This window comes from Mizuhopecten yessoensis, unplaced genomic scaffold, assembly GCF_002113885.1.
Source record: "Mizuhopecten yessoensis strain PY_sf001 unplaced genomic scaffold, ASM211388v2 scaffold3621, whole genome shotgun sequence".
Taxonomy (NCBI): Eukaryota; Metazoa; Mollusca; class Bivalvia; order Pectinida; family Pectinidae; genus Mizuhopecten; species Mizuhopecten yessoensis.
The window spans coordinates 1,131,685-1,157,123 of record NW_018405136.1 but is presented as its reverse complement, the minus strand read 5'-3'; the positions used below and the strand labels follow the sequence as shown (position 1 = coordinate 1,157,123).

The window sequence follows — 25,439 nt, the reverse complement described above, 5'->3', positions numbered from 1 at the left end:
AAAGAGTATACATAGTATACAAAGAATGCCAAATACATATATATATATATATATATAGCATGTCAATAATACAAAATAATGAATTCGTATGAAAATATTTTCCACATAAAGCGTAAGAAAAATATCAAATAAACTTGACATCCGTGTTAAGTGCTACACAACAAAAATCACCAGTGTACAAATTAAATATTTATAAATAAAAAAATATAAAATACTCAATCTATTGTGAAAAACTGTATAAACATATGGTACATGAAATTTAGGAGAGTATTTCTGTATTTTACAGCTTTAAGAGAATTGCAATTCATATCTATAAATATCTTATTTTTCCTTTTTAGATATTAGTTATTATATATTTCCTACAACTGATATTATCTACAAAAAACATCTTGCCATTCAAGGATCCTTGGAAAAACACCTTATTCTGCCATTTTGAGATAATTTAACTCATTCACCCCTGAAATTTCATAATGAACTGTTCCAACCTATGGATTGGAAGAGTTCAAATGTGTCTTCAGGGGTGAATGGATAATATTGCCTACAATGAGTAACTGGAAATTATATTATCGACAAAAAACATATTTTCGTCTTAGGATTCTTGTTTCAATGCAGGCAAACACACTGGGCCTGGATTCTAAAATTTAGCATGTAGCTGAGTTGGTTTGCAAACCCAAATCATGCAAAACGTTTTCCTCGCAGCCACCACCATTGCTGATAAAAACAGTCCAGTTCAGTAGCTATGATACAAATTTGAAACAAAGCATTCAGACCTACCGTAGTTGTAATAAAGCTTTTTAACATGTGATGTGAAACTTTTATTTTCTTAGAAATCAAAACAAGTTTAATTTAGGGTTTAAATTAATGATATCACTTAAAAAAACCACATGAATTTATCAATTTTGAACAGATATAACTATGGGAACATATCAAAATTTCAAAATTTGACTGAACATTTTGGAAGTTTGATCAATAGGCTCCTAGAAAAATATAGGACGACTATAAAAATAAACAAGAATCCACAGCACAAAATATCACAAGATGAAACTGATGCAGTGTAAGTTTCAACACACCTACACAACCATTATCAAAATAAATCTGAGCAGAATTCACCATAAATATCAATGTACATATGGAGTGAAGCTAAGGCTTTTCCTGACTAGCAGTGTTCCTTCTATGTAGGTAGCCATTCAAGGACTCCTCAATGTTTCCATTTCCATTTTCTTCGATAATCTCTCTAGTATTGAAGTTCAAGTCACCATTGGACATGGTCTGCGATACTAGTTTGTTAGAAAGGCTATCATTGGCTAACCCATTCATACAAAGGCCGCCATTGGTGAGCTCATTGTGTCCGTTCACTTTCAGTACCTTTGAACTGCTCGACTCCTGTTTTTTGGCATCTGCAAGTTCGGCCCATTTCTTGAACTTTTTCTTATACTTTCGAATAGCATATTGCACAATACTTATCCAAAACATCCAACTAATTGCATAGAGTACGATACCTGAAAGACGCCCAAGAATGTCCGTATCTTGTTGGAAGTAAGAATACAATAGACAGGATCCTATCCCAATTCGTAGAAACCCGAACATAAATACAAAACCGTGGTCTACAATCTCTCCCAATAAGGTGTTGTATTTTCCGGTTTCCTTCAGGAACCATCGCATTTGCAGTAGAGGATTGGTGGCTTCACTGCCGAAGATAGCGGCTATCAGTTCCGTGCCGTAGTGTCCGGTGACGGCGGAGAAGGTCAATCCAAATATACTGACCATGTGGTGGACCAGCATCACTAAGCCTACAACAGGACAAAAGGTATAAAGGGAATCAAAACTCTGTTCTCATAACAGGTCTAAGGGGAGACTACTCTGTAATAATATGCATGTATGTTCCATCTTATTAATATTATAATTTTAAATGGTTCTGCTAGGGATGAAACCGGAAATTCCAAACGAAGTAAAGAGAAACTCTAACATCCCATTAAGGAGAAAAAAAATCATATAACCAATTTATGGAAAGGCAGTACAATTTTGTTTTGTTAAAAGACCAAACTATTTACCATAAAGTCTTTTTCAAATTCCATGAAAAGTAACTGTATTTATTTATATAATTTTTGGAACGATATACTATACATACATGTACCAGGACATTTTTCGCCCCTTAGATGTTGATAGTCCAAACAGTAAATTCGCCCCTCATTTTTAATTTCTATACATGTATATTATTTTATTTTCAAACGTTCACTGTGAAGACAAATTTGCCCTCATTACAGTAGGTGAAAAAGGGGAAATTTAAACTGCAGCAAAAATTTCCTGGTAAACAGTATTTTATCTTCGGGCAAGTATTTTTTCAAATCTATCGGTCGGATAGAGCAGTGCTTTTTATAACTTTGTTCTTTTCCTGCAAACAGACAAAGAGCTATATGTCTTCACATGTATTTTGTATTGTTTACTGGTCCCATTTTCTATACATAATGTCAATAGGTTCATTACTGATAATTTATGCAACTTTCTCGATACTCCAGGGATTATGGTGTCTGCACCGCTGGAATATTTCGTGGCAAAATTGAAGGCTCAGTGTGCACCACGTGCACCTTGTGGACGAGAGAAGAAGATGTAGTTTGATCCTTTGATGTACAGCAAAAAACAGTGAAATTGTAATTCTCATGCCGAGGAATTGGCTAAGCGATTAGTCAGTCTTTTTTTAACCTAGAAGTGTCACTGTGTCTACAATTTCACCATGACACATTCCAGGGGTGCAGAGATTGTAAGTGAGCATAACTCCTCGAGTATGATGGGTGTTAATGCAATACAGGATATATATATCCGAATCATGACAATTCAAAATGCTTTTTTATCCTATGCTCCAAGCTCATGGATAATATTTCAATATTTATGATTTTTTTTACCCTCAGACCGGAAGTAAAGGCACCAGGTGAAATCAAAGAGAAAGTAGCCGAGACAGATTTCTGTTGTTACCAGCTGTAAAGGCGTACTGGGCCCACCTGTGGAAAACAAGCACACATGTACTCTCAAACAACTTATTAGAAATGGTTCATTGACACGTGACTTCTCTTCCAATACTGTTCCAGGTTATAACATAACCAGATGAAGTTGACAGGGATTAGATCATTCAGATTTTTTTAGATTTAATTTTGTTAATGTTCTAGCAAATGAATGGCAGTCAAGCTGATTATAAAATGCAGCTGTAGGCAAATTTACACTGACTTAAGTTTCAAGATTCTGATGTTGTAAAATGTTATGACATATTACTGCACACAATTTATAAGTGAAATTAAAAGTTTATCGCACCAAGCAAGCTAAATTTGGATAAATTTCATCAAATGTTTAACATTATTTCAGCCAGAATATTTTAAATTTCTGCTAAAATCTAAAACAAAGTGATTCAAAATAAATGTGAGTTATTGCTCCATTTCTATTTTAAAATCAAATTCCGTATATTGCTAGACAACTATTGCAGTATATTGGTATTCTAATATTATTGTCCACCCCTATTAACAATAAACAAACCTGCATGTGTGAACGGCCATGGACCCTGGACGAAGCCACACCAGGCACTGAGAATCGAGACAACTGATGCATGAATGGCCGTCACCGTGCGGCAGTGCCACTCGTAGCTTTTTTTCGAGTTAATGAGGCACAGTGTGAAGTACATCGTACTCCACATGAAGGAGTAACACAGGGCGGTCAAGATGGACCCCGACATGGTCAGTAGAGTCAGCTGTCAGTTGTAGCTCGCCGTATCATCAGTGACGGACAGTTACTAGGCCACAGACGTTCACTGAAAAGATAGCAACCAGGTATTATAATACAATACAACAGTTATCTGACCTTAACCTTTAACCCTTTCACCACTGTGGACCATAATGGACTCATCCAGATCAATGCATGGTAGAGTTTACTAAAGTTACATAGGGGTGAAAGGGTTAATGTTGGGATTGATAAAATCCTACTACACTGAATCCCCTCAATTTTTATTTGATATTAGAGTGTGTCGATTTGGATTGTGTTGATAACATGACAGGCACATATAACATCATGTTGCCATCTAGCTCAATTTTAAACATTTCCTATAAACTCTCTTATTCAGAACATCCCTAGAAAAAATCGACAGAACCCACCCACACGCAAGTTCCAAATGATTGAATAAAATGACAACAAGGGTGCGTCAACTTTTATATATATTTACAACTGGGTTATTGTTCTATTTTTGTATAATAAAATACCTATTGTGGTAGGGAAACACAATTCTTTGTTTCCCTTAGATGTTTCATGTTTCTTTCATATTGTCTGGGAAACAAAATAAATAAATACACAACATTTGATATAGTGCCCTATATATCTAGCTAACATAAGCCACTCTAAAGCGCTTTACAGTACATAGATATACAATTAATACAATTAGCACATACGTTATTCAAAACAGTTTTTGAGGAATTCGCAGGAGCTGCCTTATCAGGTGCTAACTACTAGTCCTATACCACCTGGCTATATCTCCGTATGTGTCTATGCCTGCGTGTGTGCTGGAGATGTAATGTGTTCAGTTTGTAATGGGACCGTGCTTCCAACGGCATCATTTATAGTGCCACCTCACTTAAATGCTACAGCGCTAGCACAGATAACGCAACATCCACCCCAGACCAATTTATACTCCACCTGGGTTGTTGGAGTTGTGTGGGCAGGAGAAAAACATTCTTTGAACATCCATGCTTATGCCGACTTCGGGGATCGAACCCCGGCCGGCTGCGTGGAAGGCCGGAGTGTTAACCACTCGACCAATCCGCCCATAACAAAGAATCCTGTTTCCCTAAAACAAGGGCGGTAAATGTCTGTTCAATATAGACCAGGTAAATTGATAAAATTTTACACAATTTTCAGTAATATTTCATATATACAAGTATCTACTCATGTATACCATCACAAGCACTACATGAAACTAGAAAAAAATGAAGGTTTGATTCTCCATGCATGAAAAATTGCTCAATACTGTAATCAACCTAAAAAGCAACCTATTCTGTATCCTTTTTTCTTGTCAATGTAAGTTACTATCTTATTTGAAGAAAGCGCCTATGAAGGACATTTTTGGGAATTTTGGAAATTTTTTTGCAAGCATTATTTTTTCCCCAAATTACTAATATAAACACCCAGGTTGAACACATTATTCAGAGATTTTCTATGGTAAATCAATAATTTGGCCTTATACAGACCAATTTTCCTTGAAAATTTCTTCTGTATTTTCCCAATATAATGCAAATTAAAGATCTCTTTATTTTCCCAAAATGATTCTTTTTCTATGTGATATTTTCCCTAAGTCACAAGGTGCACAGACTCATGTGAAAAGTATAGGAAGAAAAATCGCTGTTATTCTCTCATCATGTGTTATGGTAGAGAGATACATGATATACACACGAACTGATATACATTATCATTATACAAATAACAAATTAATCAACACCATCATGACCATGTCACTATAGTCTGTTGTATAAATTGTCATTGTGTACCTTTGGACAGTGTACCCTGTGTATCATACAGATCTAATAATCAGCATAGTCTCGGTAGAGTAGATAAACTAGAGTACACACTTATATAATACCTGCTTGTTATGTTATTAAACCAGGGGAACTACCATACACAGGACGCAAAGTTTTTCAATATATTTTTAATGTCGGTCATCAACGAACTGAATAACACACAAAAAATTGTCCTTTTCAATCATTTTCTTGACAATTTCTAAATTATACTACAATCAAAAATAAATTAAATGTGTGTATTAAAATATAAAATATTTCAACTAAATAGTAACACAAATATATGCATCCAGCACTGCAACATCAAAGGCAACATCAGAAATAATATGAAAAAAAAAGAAAAAAAGAAAATGTTTAAACATGCTAGTCAAAGAGTTAATATTATAAATAATAATATTTATCAAATTCTAAAATGATTTTGAAAACATTTTGATGCATTGGGTATGAATTTTTCTGATCTCCAAAAAGTGCTTTGTTCTATAATAATTCCTCATTGAGAATAACTTATTTAGAGCTTAACAGTTTATTTACAATGTAAAACAGACATTAAATGACTGTCTGTGTTCAGTTTTCAATCATAAATGAAAAGTAAATATGTATACTGTCTGTTATACATATAATCAAAACTTCAAAAAGATTTTTTATAAAGACATTTATGTGAAAATCAATTATATTTGCAACAAAATATATATACAAAACCCAACTTAAGTATTTTAAAGTTAGCCTATAGTACTATAACAGCTGATCCACACTGTCGATTGAGGCTTTTTGAGCTATTTTCACGTAAAATTAAGATTATTACAAAAGTCATTCAAAAGGGAAAACATCAGTTTTACGCAACTCTGCTTTATTTTGATAAAAAGTGAAATCTTTGAAAATATAGCTCAGTACGTATACAGCTAAAAAAAAGTATAACTTTTCTCTTTACAGATATAATATTCCATTGGCATAGAGCACTTAATCTGTATAATTATCAATAATCAATGGATTACATTGTCATTACCAGATTATGATTATAGAACCAATTACCATTACTTTATAATTTGACACAAGTGTCAAATCATGGTGATGCTTACATGATTAACATTGACCATGATGATGCAGATATATCTTGATTCATTTTGCCAACAACATATATTTCTGTTTAGCAGAATGGCTCTTGACTATTTGATCACTAATAAAGAGCAAGGCACAAACTTGATTTATTTCATAAATCTTGAGCACATTGTATACTTAGGCCAAAATTGTACACTCACAAAATGGATAATTTGTGTGTCACTGTGCATTGAAGGTTCTATTGGTCTCCCCACCCTTAACTGTTCAAAGGGTCATTTCAATATTGCAGATACAGTTTTCATTCAGGGACTGAATGTTTACTTTCATGTTTTAAATCTTTACCAGTTTATGAAAGCCAATGTCAATGAATCTCTTTTGACTTCCAAACTTTATTATCCCCCTCCCCCCTCTCCATGAAGCTTCATATCAAAAGGAATGTTTTTTTCCCATAATTTTGTTTAACTATTAAAGGGGAAGAAATACATACGAAAGACAGGAAACAACCATGTAAATTTTGAGGTATTGAGTCTGACAATAAAAAGTGAAAAAGCATAACGTTGTATCAGCAGTTGTATCACAAAAATGTGTGTAACGCTGTTGTTTTTCAAGCATGATCCATCTTCCCGTGGTCGCACACTTCTAAATACATTCACACAAGCAAAGAGGAATATATACAAACTTACAACTTCAAATTGAAGTATAATGAAATTAGATGGACAAAGGTGAAATATGCATGCCGAGACCCGCGTGAACATAATGAACTTTCACGCATATGTCATGTGTGACTGTGAGATCGTGTGTGAAGCCGGTAGGAAAGTATCTCATGTGTTTGCGACAGAACAAATGATTATTTCAAATGAGCTAAACGACACTTACCAAGAACATGTTTTTATGTCAGAGTTTATGAATTTCCCCAATCGACAACACTAGGGCTGACTTGTCGAATGCTCATTGTTGCTCTGTTTACTTTCGATCAACACTAGTAACCGGAAGTCACAACAGTATACATTGTCGTTACGGAGTAAATATATCTCGGGCATATTGATTGGTCAAAATAAAATTCAGACCAATATTGCATTTTTGTGTATATAACACAAATATAACTTGAATAACCATTTAAGTTACTAGGGTAAGGTGCATATATCCAAAACAGCAGTTTACTTATTTTTTCTTGTAACAGCACTGTGACGTCATCGACAGTGGAGTCTCACCATGACAACAATAACAGGAAGTTCCATTTCTATCATTTTTCAATTTGAGATGGGACGTTAAAGGAACAACCGATTTGTCGGGATAAGGGACGGGGAACTTTATCCTAAGCGAAAACAGAGAGCCAACAAGGGCATAGGGTAATGTATAAATGCATTTTCATTTATTTACTGTTTATTTTTTGCGAACAAGAACATCATTTCTGCAAAAGCCCTTACACATAGTTCTGCGAGTTTGATTTTAGCACAGCAGCAGGATTCAGGATCTATGGAAAACTTTAAAGGCATCCATAATTGATTTTATGTCCTTGTCTTATTAGTTGCGACTTAAATCTTCTTCTTCGTCATTTATCGGGTGTAAAACTCATTTTGAGTATATTCACACTGTATTGAATGTTTGTAACAAAATCCAATTTTATACATGGAGAAAGCAGAGACCTTTGATATGTATTAGTGCTTATATACAGTGACCTGAATTACGTTTTTCACGTTAGACTGCCTTTTTTCCAAATTATTATAGTAATTCTTAGTATGTTACTCTAAATACTTTTCAAAAATTACTTTTTCCTGACTTCGTTTTTTGTCAAAAAATGATGAAGTTTGGCACAAACAAGAAAATTATCTGGGTCTTCAATTGGTAACAGAACAATATAATTACCCGTTTCTTAGAATACTAATTAATTTAGGACCCCATTTGAAATAAGTTGTTTTTATCAGCTTTTATGGGCCATCCTGGGTAAAGGCTAATAAGTTTTTATGGAAATTTGAAACTCAAAACTTTAAATTATAACTGTCATATATTTTATTCATGTTTTATTGCTACTCATGCATTTGTAAACAATTTGTGATAAATGTAACTAGAACTGTGATTCAAAAGATCTGTGATTCCAAATGGTGTAAAAATGCATTTTAACCCTGTAACACATGTCTTTTAACTGAATATTTTTTTATTACTATTATTATATAATATGATAGTAAATTGGCCAAAAAATATCTTTCCGCCTTCGTTTCAATGCATACATGTCAAGTCTTTATTATATGAATACATTTGCGTTGAGTGGTTTTCTAAATATGACAAGTTATTCAGATAAAACCGATTTCACTAGGCCATTATGTCTCACAAAAAATAATTGCAGTGATATACATTCTATTTCCTAGAATATTCCACCATATTTTTCAAAATGTTCCTAGGAAAAAATGTATTTTAAGATAACACATCAACTGGTTTCGTTGATTTTCAGTGGATCAATATTTGGCTTCAGAACAAAATTCAACGAAATAAAGATAGAAAACGAAAGACATTGGTAAACCCCAAGATATCCGATTGCTCCAATCAGGTTCTTTTGCCTTTACTTTTTTTACGTTTCTAATGTACAGAGACTATCTCATGTAAAATGTGTCCGACACACGATCAGTTTCCCCTAAAAATGCTGGAAATATGAAGTAAATCCGGAAAAGTCGCGAATACCTTTGACACGATGCTGTACGATCTCCCATTCTGTCGTGACATTTTCATGATTTACCATTGAGCGGTTTTTAATATGATAAATTAATGTCGAAATTAAATTTATACTTAATATTTTTGTTAAAATGAAGAACAGAATGTCGCATAAAAAGGAATTATTTCGAATTATTCATGATATCTTGAAACGCAACGGAAAGAGCTAAAAATATTGTGAGAGAAACAATTAGATAACGCTATTATGCAATATGGTGTAAATTTTCGTTTCAAAAGTATTACCACAGTCTTCAGAAAATACCGGACTCACTAAAAATGTCGAGGGAAAATGAAACAAACAATTTGTACGTCCTGCTTATATATGATGATCGTACAAACAGATTCACGAGAGACCCGTCTATGAGATTTAAACTATAGTTTCCGAATTTTACGCCGAATAATTTTTCTTTTAAATGTATTTTAATTGATTAATTTCATTTATTCAGACTCAGAAAAGATGACCACAGCTGAGAAGCTGTACTGGCGGCGGAAACTGCCGCCAGGCTTTCAGTTCTACATGGAATCTCTGGCCCGTAGTGTTATCGGAACTAACCCAGAATCCATTTACGATTATGCAGCCGTGTATTTGGAGGCCAAGATCGTCGAAAGGAATGGTAGGTCATTAAATATTACAAGCATGCCTATATGTTTATTGAAGATCTTGCATTGCTACAATATCGCCAACAGCCTTTTCACCGTTTTTTTTAGTCCAACTCGAGCTGAGGTTGCAGTTGGGGAACGTCGGTGTTGTACAACATATACATGTATGAGTGATCTCCCCTTACACGTCATATTCGTTTTTGTTCACTGCGTCAATTTTTTAATTTATCGGAGTTTCAGTTCTTTCATTAATTATTTTAATTAAACACGACTTTCCACAGGTAAACCTACCACAGCATCTTGTATAAAATATACATAGCTTATTTTCCATTTGCATTAATTTCCTTAAAACATATTTAAATTAAACATATTTAGATATATATATATAGATATGAAAAGAGCAAAAATACGACTGATTGATAAATTACATCATTAACGGTTATATAAATACAAGGATACCAGTATTTGCACATAAAAAAACCTTTTAGTGTCTTCCTCATTATGATTTTTCCGTCCTCATTCAATATCTTTTTAAACCCTCAAAATTTATCTTTTTGTTGACCACTGAAGCTGCCGTCAAAGGCCTTCCAGAGGTGTCCTATATGAAGAGCATGTTGATAAGGAAGGAGAGTAGAACTAGTTCAGCAGCCGCAGCCGCAGCAGAAGCAGAAACAGAAGCAGGTACGTAACTTTCCGTAAACGAGAAAATATTTGCGGAAAGTGCCGACGGTTCCCGATTGCATGTTTCTCTACTATTTGTCTCAATATTGCCGTTTGGCCCAATCCTTACTTGTTGCTGATATGCCATCAATGGTCTATCAGGCAATACACAATGTGGACCGTGCTATACCACTTATGACCCATTAAATTTCGAGACAACTTGTCTTTCCCTCACTATCTCCCCTATTGGAAGAAATGGACCTGCTGCAGCCCACAGTACGCACAAGACGCTTCCAATATGGAGGTATCTGCAGAATCGGTGTTGTTCTTCCAAACAAAACTAAATCTACCACGCCCCACCCAACACCCCTATCCACAACGCCAACCTTTCTCTCACTCTCATCAAACAACCACGTCACCCCCACCCCCCACCCCTCACTCCCAAGTCACAATTGTTTACGATGACTTCATGGACATACCAACTACGAGATCTGCAGCGTATAGTGTGTTGCTTTGACAATAACCAAACCGACATATATATAAATGGGAAGTTTGGATAAAAAACAACAAAAAAAAACCGAATTCATCACAGATGACGTGTATAGTCGAAAAACGTAAACGTATTCTGACATGAGACCCCCACCACTAACTTATACTCCCACCCAAATCCACTATCCCGGGAGAGGTTGCAGATAGGGAGATGGTTTAACATGGTTATAGTCTGATTGTATACCCCATGCAATACGACCAGGTATATTGTGACGTATTATATCTAAAATGACACGGGGGNTGGTTGTGAATGAGCCAAAATGTCATGGTCGGTTTTTTATTGACGGTTAACTTTGATTTTTATGGTTCGTATGTCATTCTTGAAATGTGAATTTAGTAAAGAATCACTTTAAGCTTGCATGATAACTGACGGACTGACGGTGATATTACAGTTTTTGTCTCTCTCTATGCTTGTCCGTTGTAAACTTTTTAACCTAAACGTTTTCTTCTTAAGAACCATAAATCTTCAGGGTTGTGATATTTGCTATTCCGTCTTTGCGTATTGCAGAGTTGTCTTCTCTTGTGAGCAGGTATTGATTGTTACCTCATTGGTTTTTGTGAGAAAAATACGTCGTTTTCTCAAAAATTGATGACGATACTCTAACAAACAAATGACGTAACAATACCTGCTCACAAGAGAAGAAAACTCTACAATACGCAAAGACGGAATAAAGCATATTGAGGGAAAACCTGTAAACAATGTCTATATACTTTACCTTAATTCATCTATCAATCTCAAACTGCGTTTTCATGTGTTAACAAAGATGTGTTTTGGAAAATTTGGTAGAAGTTTACGGAGGCGGAAGGGATAAAAAAACTTTTTTTTTAAATCACTGATCTTGACATAATCAAGGCAACGGGGTCAAATATCTAAAACCTTCAATCGCTCCTTCTCATGGATCTCGGTACCTGAAGTCATGCTTGAATCGCACTGAACGTCAAACGCAGTCGATTTGTCAACATTTCAACTGAACTCCACCCGAGAACCTTGGAACCTACAATACGGATTTATGGCTAGTAGGTTGTTGGGATGGAGAGCCAATACAGTTTCAACTTTCAGTTCAAATTAATGAAAATAATCCACATTTGAAATAATAGGAAAAGTCACATTCAAACCTCAAATGACTTGTTTCATAATTGTTGTAAACTAAATACAGTTTATATTGGATTATATTTACAGGTATGCGAACATGCCCCTTGAACCTGCTTTACTAGATATTAAGTGGTACTATATATATAGTAACTTAATCTTAGTTTATTCAGCATTTCATAAGATTTTCTTGCAACAGTGAAAGTTATTTTAAACATTAGTGAAACAGGATGAATGCTTTTTTTGCTTCCATTTATGTATATATTTATCTGGGAGATATCATCTGCATTATGTATATATTGTATATGAAATTTCATTGGGCTAGTCGTCTTAGTGCACTTTCGCTATAGAGCAGAGCCAGCGAGTGTTCTGATATTTAGACTATCAGCGTTCCTTGTCCGCGATCCTCTCAGCTTAATTGCTGCCTTCGGCTGTCTTTAGCCGAGGGGACTATTGGTTTTATATAATAGCTATATTTTCAATTATAGTATATCAGTTCTATCTTCTTGTAATATTATGTAAATGTACATGTAACTGTTCTGTTTCACTGTGTCTTGATAAAGGAGCGGATCTCTCCGAAAATTTGACAACCTTAACTTGTCCACACTGTTGGAATTACTTCTTTGCCCCATATTGTATATGAAATGATATACATATTTATATGCCTGAGAGGATGCGCTGATCAATGTCAGAGACTGAAAACAGCTTTTCTGATGCTATACACGTACATGTTATATGGATTAATACAGAAAAAAGTGAGTTCTGGCAGATATTAAGTATAGTTACTTAAACGTGTATACATTACGTAATGGGTTCTGACTAGCCTTACCTGGGTTTTATTGATTTCACGCTATCAGACAGCTCTGCAGGCAATTAGTTGATGACACATGCACCTAAACTCGAATCAGCTATACACAAAAAACAAACAAAGAAAAAAATCATTGTTCAAATGTATCACTCGCAGATATGTAGGGAGAATTGCATATGTGTGGTAAAGTTCATTGTTGTTTCGCGTTAAAAATTCACATGTAATGCACGTTTTATCGTTCTACGCATATACACACGGTGACTAACAAAAACACTGAACAGAGGAAGCAGATATTTCGCTGGCAGTATACAGACTACAGCAAGGCTTTTGACTTATCTTCCCTACCCCAATAAGCACGAGAATTATTGGTTGGTTAATCATACGCTTTACACGTGTTGTGTAGTGTAAACTGATCTTCATCAGTTTAACATTTGTGGGACATTTGTGCGAGAAAAAGTCTGTTTGAAAACAGGATCATTTCGACATGGGGATACTATTTTCAAAGTTCCGGTATGCGCCATCAACCGCTGGTAAGTAATTACATGCGTGAAGTTAATATATAGTATATCTACTATACACACGTCCGCCATGTATTTCCTATCAATATATATACATGTATACATGTATACGTGTTTCAAGTCTTATCGTCTCCACACAGAGCGCAGTGTTAGCCCTACCCTAGTATTTAATATACACATTCACTGTTTTATTCTCATCCAGACTAGCTCATGACATTTTAAAATTAAGTTATTGATATAAAACAGACATGTTCATAACTATGTTAATATATGACCATCGACACACTTCATCAACTCTAATTGGTTTAGACGTCAGTTTTTCTCAACCCGAAATCCCCTCATCTAACGAATTCCAGAGAGTAAGAAATCTGATAGATTCATAATAGCGGGGGGTTTATTTTAAGTGATAATTTTTCCATCTTATAGATACAAACATTATCATAATGACGTTATCGATAAATGCACGTGGATGCACGAGCCCAACAGACATATCTTCCCGAGTTATTCTGATGCAGTTACACGTGTCGAGCCTTCTCCTCTATCACGGCGCATGTATCGTTACAGGAGGAACAGATGTGATTACCTAGTTCCCAAACTGCTGGATGAATCACCCTCCTCCGACATTATGCGTTGTCTGGTCGACTTACAAAAACTGTTCCCCCTCTCTTGTTATCAGACATTTCGCCTTAGTATCAGTTTGTAATGGGATTGGTTAAGATAAGAATAGTTTTTCTATATAAAACAGCAATGTTCTTTCTTCCGTCATAGAACATTCTTGGGCGTTGGAACGAACTGGTAACTGTACTGGATTTCTCCAAATCTTTTATTATGTATAACTGTTTCATTTCATTTTATCAAATCGTGAATTGATACTTCTGAGTTCTTGCAAAAACTAGCTGTTTGTGGGTTACGTTACTTTTTCTTGTAACTCCTTTAAATCATGTGACAGGGTCAAAAATCAAGTTCAAACAATGACCTCCAAAGGTTTTGCAACTCGCTGACAAAATGTGAATAACTAGGCACGAGGGTGTTTTATCTGAGCTAGAACATATTAACGGTTTCAAGAATACTGATCTTGCTGTCAAAATGTTAGGAACTGTCCAACTCATTAATGTAAAACAAGACTTAATCACATATTTTATTAACAGGGACATCATGGAATATTTTTTTTCTAGCAATATTGGTGGACTTCAAATTTATAAATAAAAAATAGATTTGATCATGATTATTATGTTGTTTTATTTCTTGATCTACTTTCTTTTTGGGGTAAATCTCACATTTATTGACAAAAAATATAAAAAAAAAATCTGATGGAAACAGCGAATAGATAAACACGAGATTGATACTATTAATGTTTCTATACTTGTAATTTCTGGGCGTGGTTAATAATAAAAGTATTTCCAATATTTCATATTTTTATTTTACCATGTCGTGTATCCAATCATGATACCATGTAATTAAAAAATACAATTCCGACATGTGTTCGCGTGCATGCCATTATTACGTAATGGTAACTCTAGGTTGATGCACAGCTTTGAACACCCCGTGTAATGATTTGTATGCCAGTAATGCGAACACCAGTTGTCATCGTATCTCGTTCACACTGACATGTCCTGTAGCACGTGCGTCTAGAGATACATACCACTAACGCTCACGGTGCCAACAAATGCATTCAAACATCCCCTGATAAATAGGAGAAAGTGCCAACATTTTTAAAACTCCTTTAATATAATGAAGCGCTAAACAGCGAAAGCAGAAAATTCGTGAAACAAGTCAAGAATCTGACAATTAAGGTATCTCCCAAATATTCACAATATGCAAATTTACAAACTTTCAGATACTATTTATATTCTACTGTAGCCACGAATATACTAATTATCTACCTAACAATACAAATGCATAAACCCTTTTATGTTTGACAATATGTAAACGTCCTGATTTATTGAGCACAGACAGACGTGCTATTTATACTTGACCACAGGTGAACATGTGATCCTATTTGTATTTGACTGTATACAAAAAAGTCCTATGTCCTGTTGATAATGACTTAGCTATACGTGTCCTATTATACTAGACCACTGGTAAACATGTGATCCTATTTGTATTTGACTGTATACAAAAAAGTCCTATGTCCTGTTGATAATTACCTAGCTATACGTGTCCTATTTATACTAGACCACTGGTAAACATGTGATCTTATTATACTTGACTGTATACAGAAATGTCCTATGTCCTGTTGACAATGACTAAGCTAGACGTGTCCTATCTAAACTTGACCACAGGTAAACATGTGCTCTTATTTATACTTGACTGTATACAAACATGTCATATGTCCTATTGATAATGACTTAGCTAGACGTGTCCTATTTATGCTTGACCACTGATAAAGATGTGATCTTATTATACTTGACTGTATACAGAAATGGCTTATGTCCTGTTGACAATGACTTAGCTAGACGTGTCCTATTTAAACTTGACCACTGGTAAACATGTGCTCTTATTTATACTTGACTGTATACAAACATTTCCTATGTCCTGTTGATAATGACTTAGCTAGACGTGTCCTATTTATACTTGACCACTGATAAAGATGTGATCTTATTATATTTGACTGTATACAGAAATGGCTTATGTCCTGTTGACAATGACTTAGCTAGATGTGTCCTATTTAAACTTGACCACTGGTAAACATGTGCTCTTATTTATACTTGACTGTATACAAACATGTCCTATGTCCTGTTGATAATGACTTAGCTAGACGTGTCCTTTTTATACTTGACCACAGGGTAACATGTGATCCTATTATACTTGACTGTATACAAAAATAGAATATGTCCTATTGATGATGACTTCGCTAGACATGTCCTATTTATACTTGACCACAGGTAAACATGTGATCTTATTTGTATTTGACTGTATACAGAAAGTCCTATGTCATGTTGATAATTACCTAGCTAGACGTGTCCTTTTTATACTTGACCACAGGTAAACATGCGATCTTATTTATACTTGACTGTATACAAACATTTCCTATGTCCTGTTGATAATGACTTAGCTAGACGTGTCCTATTTATACTTGACCACTGGTAAACATGTGATCTTATTATACTTGACTGTATACAGAAATGGCTTATGTCCTGTTGATGATTACTTAGATTGACGTATCTTAATACTACTTGACTACACACATACATATTGTATTTGTACCTGACCATAGCCAGATGTCCTTTTCATACCTTAGACAGATGTGCTATTTATACTTGACCATAGACAGAAATTTTCAACAAACATTTGACCTTGAGTAGAAATGTCCTATTTTTACTTGAACAGTAACAGCCAAGTCATATTAATTGTTAACCATATACAGATATTCTTCTTTAAACCTGGCCATAGAGAGAAATAACCTATATATTCTGTACTTTTTATTGACCATAGACGGCCATGTATGCATTACCATAGCCAATCATGTTCTATCTATACGTGTCCACAGGGAAACAAGCCCTTTTTGTATTTCTGTACCTGAACATAGGCAGACAAGTCCTACTCGTAATTGACTTCAGCAAGACATGTCATGTTTATACATGACTACAGGTTGGCATGTCCTATCCATACTTGACTATAGCCTGACATGCTTTCAATATTCAACCACAAGTATGCGTGTCATATTTATAATTGACCATATGTAGACATGTCCTATTTGACCATAGGGATACATGCCTTATTTATACTTTACCACATGTACACGCTTTCTGTTTACGCATGACTAAATAATGATTTTTTACTTAACAAAGCGTTCTCTGTCATGTCCTTTTTATAGTTAGTTGACCATAAACTGTCATGTGCTATTCATACTTAAACGAAGACTGATATGTCCTGTTTATACTTGAACGTAGACCTATATGTCCTATTTATACTTATCTATGGAACGACGTCACAAGTGCACGCTTTCTGTTAACGCATGACTACATAATGTACTTGTACTTAACAAAGCATACCTGTTGTATTTAAATTTGATCGTTCTCTGTCATGTCCTTGTTATAGTTAGTTGCCCATCCACTTTCATGTCCTATTTATAGTTGTGAAAATATACGTTCATACCTACCTATAGTTGACCATATACTGACGTGTCCTATAAATAGTTGTTCATAGAATTTCATGTCCTTTTCATAGTTGACGATATACTGAAATGCCCTTTTATATTTGACCATATACTGACATGTCCTATTTATACTTACCCATAGACTTTCATGTCCTGTTTATAGTTGACCATATAGTGTCATGTCCTATTTATAAGTACCCCTAGACTTTCATATCCTATTCACAGTTGCCCATATATTGACATGTCTTATTTATAGTTTTGACCATAGACAACCATCTATTTGGTCACATATAATGTCCTGTCCTATTTATACTTGATTATTGACTATTTATTATAGTTTCCACAATTTGAAAAGTCTTATTGCCTATTCAAAAAGGTAAACAATTAAAGAAACGTTTTCTTTATGAGATATATTAAGAAAAATCAACCGAACGCAATCACAAATTTAAAAAGAAGATTGAAAATGGGAGAAACGTGTCAAAATTGACCATCCATTTAATTAGCCTAGAGATACTTTGTAGTGAGATAATGTCACTAAAATATCATTGCTATCTCATGTTCGTGTTTTTTTCCTTGCAAAATTGAATTTGCAGTAAAATAAATGCACATAGAGAATAGCTATATAATTTCATTAGATTTAGTATCACACTTTAAAAAATTTAAACCCTGATACGTAACGTTACCGGACGAATCCTCACGTTTAAAGTGAGATCTTATCACTAAGTTATTATTGTTGGCTCTTGTTCGTGTTTCCCCCCAGGCAAGATTGAATTTGCATTAAAATAAATGCAAACAACGAACACATAAGATAATTTCATTAGATTCGTTATCACACTTTAAACGTTAAACCCTGACAAGTAACTACACCGGAAGGATCTTCGTTGGATGTCTGTGTATGGAAATCTCTTGATGGTGTAGTCAGTATATAACTAACTTGGACAAGTATAGCTGATGCTTCTGTTGATATACATATTTAACTTGGACTTTTATAGCTGATGCTTCTGTTGATATAGAGTTTTAAGCTTTGTACAATTTCGGCGACAGAAAACCATATTTTGAAACAATGTATATCATTATAACGTCATAGTACTCTGAGGTCGGAATGACGTCATTATCACATGAAAACGACAATTCAGTCCAATTTTACACTTACCTCTCTTTTAAAGTGTTAGTCTTAAATATCTATAATCCATATGCTTTGGTTACAGCTCATAAAAAAACCCAGACTGTTCTTGAGTGTTAAAGCCAATGTGATCACTGAAGGTGTTCATGGCACGACGGCTTCGTCTTGGGAAGGCAGCCCAAGCAAGCAATTATGTAAGAAAGGAATACATGTTACTTCACAAGTAGCATTGTTAAGATGAATATATAAATAACATGTATAAGTATTACGTGTAGCAATTAGTACTGTTATCGCTTGTGTTTTATCCAATCAAAGACTTTCTGTACGTTATTAATTGTTTGTCGTTCTATCAGCGGTACACTAGTCATGGAGAGTTATCAGGTGAGAGAGATTGTTTGATCACGGAACCCTTTGAAGAGTATCAATTTTGAGGTCAGTTCATCAAGATCCTTGTAGATGATGATTTTGGCTCACCTAGTCCGGAGGTCCATTCCCAACTCAGGGCGAGGCCCCATAAGGAAATGGGGAAACTAAAACGATTGAAATACCCTCGAGAAGAAGTTACATGTAGCTTCCTTGGGACTAGTCAGAAAGGTATATTTGGGTGTTTGAAGTACTTGATTTTTGAAGCCTACTTCTCCTGAACAGTTGTTTATCTGCCAACCAAATTTACAAAAAATGAAATATTTGCAGTATGATATGTAATGAGAATATTTTGCCTTGACTGCTTATATGTATGCACTTTGGGCCTCTTTACAAATGAAATATTTTATTTGTTTTCATGTGTACTTTTTGCATAAGGGTTTTGTGTTGATGCAATTAATGAATTGATTAGGATTATTTATTTGGACTGTTTTTTCATATACCGATCTTCACATGCCACTATTAGAAGTAATATATATTATGTTACGGATTCATGACCTGACGACATATGTCGAGCTTAGCTGTATTGATTGTGATATGCGTTTAAGTAGGCATGTTGTCAGTGTGTGACCCCGACCTGGACTGTTCATATACCTAGTACTGAGATACCAGACAAGACGTATCAGAGGTATCTGTCTGAGTGTTCGGAATGAGTAAAGCACACGATAAGATATGCATGTCAGCTCATTAGGCAGACCTGACATGCCGATAGATATGAGAAATTCAGAACAGTTATCAGCACAGCGAGTAATCTTGTTTTTATAGACAGCGGTCATTGATGCTACACATCCAACTAACACGCGGTCCTAACTTAATACTCAGCACCGAAATATTTCCATGTTTGTATTTCTGATGTCGAGTGTATGTTATTTCCCTGATTATTCAGATGATAATCGGTGTCATTCTCGTACTTGTACCGACACTATACCTATGAACCGCGTATTTAGCGAAGTCTATTTCCGACCGCAATAGTCAACGTGTATCCACGCCAATTGATAAGGCAAACATGCTATCGCTCTGTTTCACAATGGCAAATAAGTGAACCACAATTATGTTTGAACAGGACGTTGTGGCTATTGTAAAAATCCCTATATATCAGTACATTTACATTTCCGCGTAACTCCGACATTGTGTTTTAGTTAAGGATCCACTTAATCATCGATAGACGACTTCTCATCTCCTCAAACATCATTTTCTTTCCATTCACTACATATTTTACCTATTCTTCTTTCCTTTTTTCTTCTTCTTCTTTTCACCCTTTTCTTTGTCGGCTGGTAACCGAACTACTCGGTAATGAAGCGAACATAAACCCACTCAAAAAACCCACTTTAATCAAATTTATGCACTACTTTTGAAAAGGAATTCATAACATGCAGACCTTAAATTGTATTTAAAGTTATGAAGATGAGATGTATAACAATGAAAACAAAAATAACAATAGTGTACTGAGAGTAAAAATAAAACGGGGCCAGACTAAGACTCAAACCTTGGACCTCTGATCACAATAGGGTCCCTCTAACTAACTGATCTTCATTATCATTGGTAGTTCTCTGGCCCAGGCAGGGACAGTTATGACCAAAACAAAACTAGTGAGAGGTTACTATATGTACAACTCTTAAAGTGGAATTTGCTAGTGTTGTGCACACAGTGGAACATAGATACTTGACAAACATTATAGATAAGTACTACAGGTATCTTTAACACGTAGATATGCAATGATCTTGGTATTTAGCGTTTATCATAATATAGTGCTTTCACATGAAAGCAAAGAGTGCCAAGATATTATTACCACTAAATATGAACGTTTACTGCTTAGATTTAACTTCAAACTTATTACACATTCACATTGCTGATCAAAATCTTATTAAAGATAGCTGATCAAAAGAGCTGAGTAACAGTTCTTTAGTCGTTTTAGAGAAATAAAACTTTCTATATCTATCTGCACTAGATTGTATAATGTCTAAATGCATTTCGTATACCGAGGATGCACGACTGTGTCTGAACTCAGTGGCCGGACTAGCTTTATTGTGTGGTGTGATTCCGGAATACGTGGTATTTCCTGGACATCCGCTCCCGGTTGAACAACTTCCGTTATAGAATCTTACTGTATAAACATACATTACCACGGTCGTTTACTTACTATGCTGTATGTATTCGTTCCAGTGGTGTACGTGATACAGTGTTGAAGGCCAATGAACGATACGGCGTACAGGTCACATTGACCATTTGTTTGACACATCGTATAATATAATCAAGAGCAGATCATACCAGGACACCCATTTTAATTAAATTTGTCAATTATGTAAATGGTATTAATTAATTAAAAAATATGCTAATAAGAAAAATAATTATATGTTAAATATGGCACAGTTATAGACAATTTATACGAACATTGTCAAAAGAAATTGCCGATCTGACTTTAATGTGACTGTGTTATGTGGCGCAATAAACGATACACAAGCTGGGCCCAAAGCTGTGATAAAATCTTCAAAGCGATTGATGGAATCTGACAGATACTTGTTGCATTTACATGTTAAAGTCGAGAGCTCTTGTTCTTAAATCGAGAGAAGATGCTACACCATAAAATGTTGTTTAAATATAGTCAAGGGGCTTATCGTCAAACATGTTGCTTATACCGTAATTTTTTACTTGCGTTAAGAGTCTTGATATGAGATATTGTTTGACATTGTATTAAAACATTATGCCATAAAAACTTCACAGTAATTACGATAGTACAATCCTTGCATATGTTGTACTGTTTTACGTACTTGAAATGCTTGTCCCTATTGTATATATTGTTCCGATAAAAAGTATCAAATATTAATAAAAAAACAACATTTAAACCTAAAATCTGTATCAAGAGACCGCTATTTTTTAGGCCAAAAATGTGGTCTCGTTTAGCAGGTAATCTCTTAATACAGGTTCAGTCTACTTGAAAATTACTGCAAAATAGAGTGGTGTTTAGTGGTCTGTAAACACAGTCGATATATTAAGGCAGTTGATTTCATAAGAGGAAGTTTGTCGAATTCGACGTATTTGTAATGGTTTTGTGTTGTTGTACTGTTTTACCACCCATCGAACATTTGAGTCATTGAGGGCCAACTATTGAAGATGTTCACCAGTTTAGTGTAGTTGACAGTACAGTATGGGTGCGTTCTTTTATTAACACCCAAATTGAGTGCCAGGTTAAATTCCGTCTTTTGTTATGACTTGAGAATTTAACCATGCTCATATAAAAGTCGCATTTTTCATTCAAATTCTTCTCGGCATAAAACAAGGAAACATCTCCTAAGAAAACCTGTTCCTGATTGGGAGAGGGTTTCGCCGACGACAGCATGTATTTGTTAGTCTAGATTTTTTTTTTACCTTTATTAATTGTGACATCGTCAATAATTGCAACACAAAAAAAATCTACACATATACTTATTGTGTTTTCTGAAAAATATCAATTCGTTTGTATACTGTGATACTAGGATGAAAGGATGATAACATTAAGCAAAAACAAATTACATTTGTTGTATTTATTTTGTTTCATGCGTTTCATAAAAGTCGTAAAAAAGTAATTGTGGGGTCGTTAACGTTTTTGTATCGTAATATCGTACAAGAGATAAGAGAAAAGCAGATACATTAACATGCATATTGAAAGAATAATTTACATGGCGCAAAACGATTACAGTGAAAATCAAACGACAACCCCATATCTGTTTTGATCTCAGCGTTTTTCCTGGAAGGGACGGTTTGGTTGACGTCAACACGTTTTTGTTAGTCTATTTGATTATTTTCTATCATCAAAATTAATGAACGTTCAAGTTCAATTGATGAAAAAACATGTTTTTTGTCAATAATTGCAACCAAAACGATATAAAAATAATTTAAACAAAGAATATTGGTGTTTTATGAAAGGTATACATTTTGTGTACTGTATCTTTACTGTGATGCAAGGGTAATACTAAGATTTAATTAAGTAAATGAAATATAATTTATGATATTTTATTGATAGCTGTAATGACCTTTAACATAGTAGTTGTGAGATTGTTAACTATATTTTTAATTAATTTATCGTTACATTGTACATTAGATATTAGAAAATCAGATAAATGAACATGTATAATGCTAGTATAATATATATTGTACACTAGAATCACAGAGAGACACATTCTCATGACTCATTTATAATCAGTCGGAAACCCCATCACAATGATGGTCACAGCTGATATGTTGAATGTTGTCGCTGTGGTTTATTTTTTAATTTTTGCTGAGAGACATGAGTCAGTCTCACACAGAACAGAAAATGATCTGGCTATGGTTATTGTGAAAGTGTTATGAATTATGAGTGCAACGTATAACTGTTGTATAACGACAGACTGTGCCAAACAAAGTGATTTGGTAAGAAAAAGATTTATTATAGAATTACTTATTGATTCTTCTTCAGCTCTAATAAAGATGTAACCAAGTTGGGCCATTGTACTTTAATCTCGGTCACAACTTCTTTGCTATCTGATTGGTTGTTCTTAATGAAATGCCAACCTTTAGGCGTGTCATCTTTCTTGGTTTTTTATTAAAAAAAATGCTTGCTCTCTGGTGCAATAGATATTTACTCTGTTTAGTTTCCCGTATCAAGCAAGTTGATTTTGATATAATGTGTATCCTTTTTATTTCTTTGTATTATTCCCTGCGGACGTAAATCTGTGTTAGATTTAATGTGTAACATTTCTACAACAAGATCTCTCCTCATCTTGAGTTTTATAATAGATTGTTTATATTCCGAAAATAACCACTCACAGCCACGGGAAGATAATAAATGATTTGTCGGTCATATTGACATGAGATAACCCAGATTTTTATTGCTGACTTTATCAATATGGGTTTAATTTATAATTGTGTTCTTGGTGTGAAAGTTGTACAGATGCAGCGATTATATTGTTTGTAAGGTTTCTGCCAGAGTGCACGTATCATGGCGTTTTTAATGGTACAACAGACTTGCTGGTCGGTCCTAAATTTGTCGCACAACCTTCTAGTGACAGACAAGTTTGTTTGTTTGTCAGACAGGTAGACGATACAGGTCTGACCTACAGCTAAACTTTTTCGATCAATCAATGGGGAAGTTTGCCCAGGTGAGTCATCGAAACTCTTAAGTGCAGTGACAGCTTGCGAGCTTAGTTCCCTATTGCAATTTTCTGCACAATCAACAAAATATTGTAATGTTTATTTAACGTCTTTTAATATCGAAAATAAAAAATAAATTAAGATTTTTTTTATTAAGGATCCTAGTACCATTAACAGCAAGGGTACCGCAAAAGCGGAAGATAACACGCCAGTCATACATTGAGCAGATGTCTGTATGGTTGTACATAAAGGGCCATAACTACATAAATTACTGTTGGACAATGGTTGTTATTGAATTTGTCTGAGCAATGAACCTTCCTATGATGAAGTTAATCCGTTGAAAACTACTCGAGATACCGACCGTACACCTTTCGCACCCGCCCGCTCACGTGATAGCATAATACGTCCCGTCATTTGACGGGGGTATAAAAACCGTAAATAAGTATTGGAAACTGTTTTTTTTTCCGGCATGACTACAACTTTGATAAATCATAATCATTTCTTAAAAGAAGACAAAAATATCTGCGGGACTTTTTTTGAAAAATATTGAAAGCGAAATATTCAACAAACAGTGTTTTGAGTGTAAAGCAACTGTGGGGCTAGATCGGAATTCGAACACTGGACCTTTTAACCGACTTCGCTACCTAGTCCTACAGAGCAATACTGGTGCATGTATCTTTAATAATTAATTTAGGCTGTTTATCTCTGAATCCTGCCTACGTGATTTACTCTCATACATTTTCATAAAAAAAATGTTTCCTTTAAGAATACTAGAATCCTTTTTTTTTGTCATATTGTAGTGATATCGAAATTTGTTTCTCCAACATGCAAGAAACTTACATTCAGTTATATTATCAACAATTTAACAAGCGTTTTACCAAAATAAGGTTATTTTACAGGTTTTTAAGTAAATAAAATTTACTTTTAAGGGAATCCCTGCAAACCTCGAACATGTACAATAAAGGGAATATTAACTGTTTGTGCTGTTTGAAATATCTACAATGTATACAGGTGATTCACCAATATAACACGCTCCGGGCAAACATAAAAGTATTAGTGCACGGGAAATAATAAAAACAATATGTAAATCAGCAATATGTGAATGATATGGCTGTACCAAGCTGGTAGTTTTTATGCAAGATAAATATACAAATGGCA

The 25,439-nt window shown here is 34.6% G+C and overlaps 2 protein-coding genes across 5 annotated transcripts in view; one reads left to right on the top strand and one right to left on the bottom strand.

The window, feature by feature from the left end:
* Window positions 1-125: 125 nt before the first annotated feature.
* Window positions 126-18,851, bottom strand: LOC110447809 (transmembrane protein 136-like). 3 transcript variants are annotated; one of them, XM_021493749.1, is made up of 4 exons: window positions 18,783-18,851; window positions 3,523-3,793; window positions 2,901-2,996; window positions 126-1,790 (listed from the first exon to the last, which is right to left on the bottom strand). In XM_021493749.1, exons 2-4 carry the CDS (start codon window positions 3,716-3,718, stop codon window positions 1,141-1,143), a joined length of 942 nt encoding a protein of 313 aa, XP_021349424.1. In that variant the 5' UTR covers window positions 3,719-3,793; window positions 18,783-18,851; the 3' UTR covers window positions 126-1,140. The 3 variants fall into 3 exon arrangements, with proteins under 3 accessions (XP_021349424.1, XP_021349422.1, XP_021349423.1); XM_021493747.1 differs by lacking the exon at window positions 18,783-18,851 and adding an exon at window positions 7,476-7,593; XM_021493748.1 differs by lacking the exon at window positions 18,783-18,851 and adding an exon at window positions 4,669-5,576.
* The window catches only part of LOC110447808 (cell surface glycoprotein 1-like), a 37,076-nt gene continuing 19,451 nt past the window's right edge, over window positions 7,815-25,439 (top strand). The window contains exons 1-3 of one of the 2 annotated variants that reach the window (XM_021493744.1): window positions 7,815-7,948; window positions 9,752-9,919; window positions 10,476-10,586. In XM_021493744.1, coding sequence (XP_021349419.1) covers window positions 9,763-9,919; window positions 10,476-10,586 — 268 coding nt within the window. In that variant the 5' untranslated portion in view covers window positions 7,815-7,948; window positions 9,752-9,762. Of the gene's footprint in view, window positions 7,949-9,751; window positions 9,920-10,475; window positions 10,587-13,181; window positions 13,543-25,439 lie in introns of those variants that run through there. The other variant, XM_021493745.1, reaches the window with a different exon arrangement.

Bases quoted from the DNA above. Each gene is read 5' to 3' on its own strand.
- LOC110447809 (XM_021493749.1), bottom strand. From the start codon at position 3,718: ATGTCGGGGTCCATCTTGACCGCCCTGTGTTACTCCTTCATGTGGAGT. The intron at 2,997-3,522 runs GTTTGTTTATTG...TGTTTTCCACAG, and splicing joins ATGGCCGTTCACACATGCAG to GTGGGCCCAGTACGCCTTTA. The intron at 1,791-2,900 runs GTAAAAAAAATC...GTCCTGTTGTAG, and splicing joins CCTTTACTTCCGGTCTGAGG to GCTTAGTGATGCTGGTCCAC.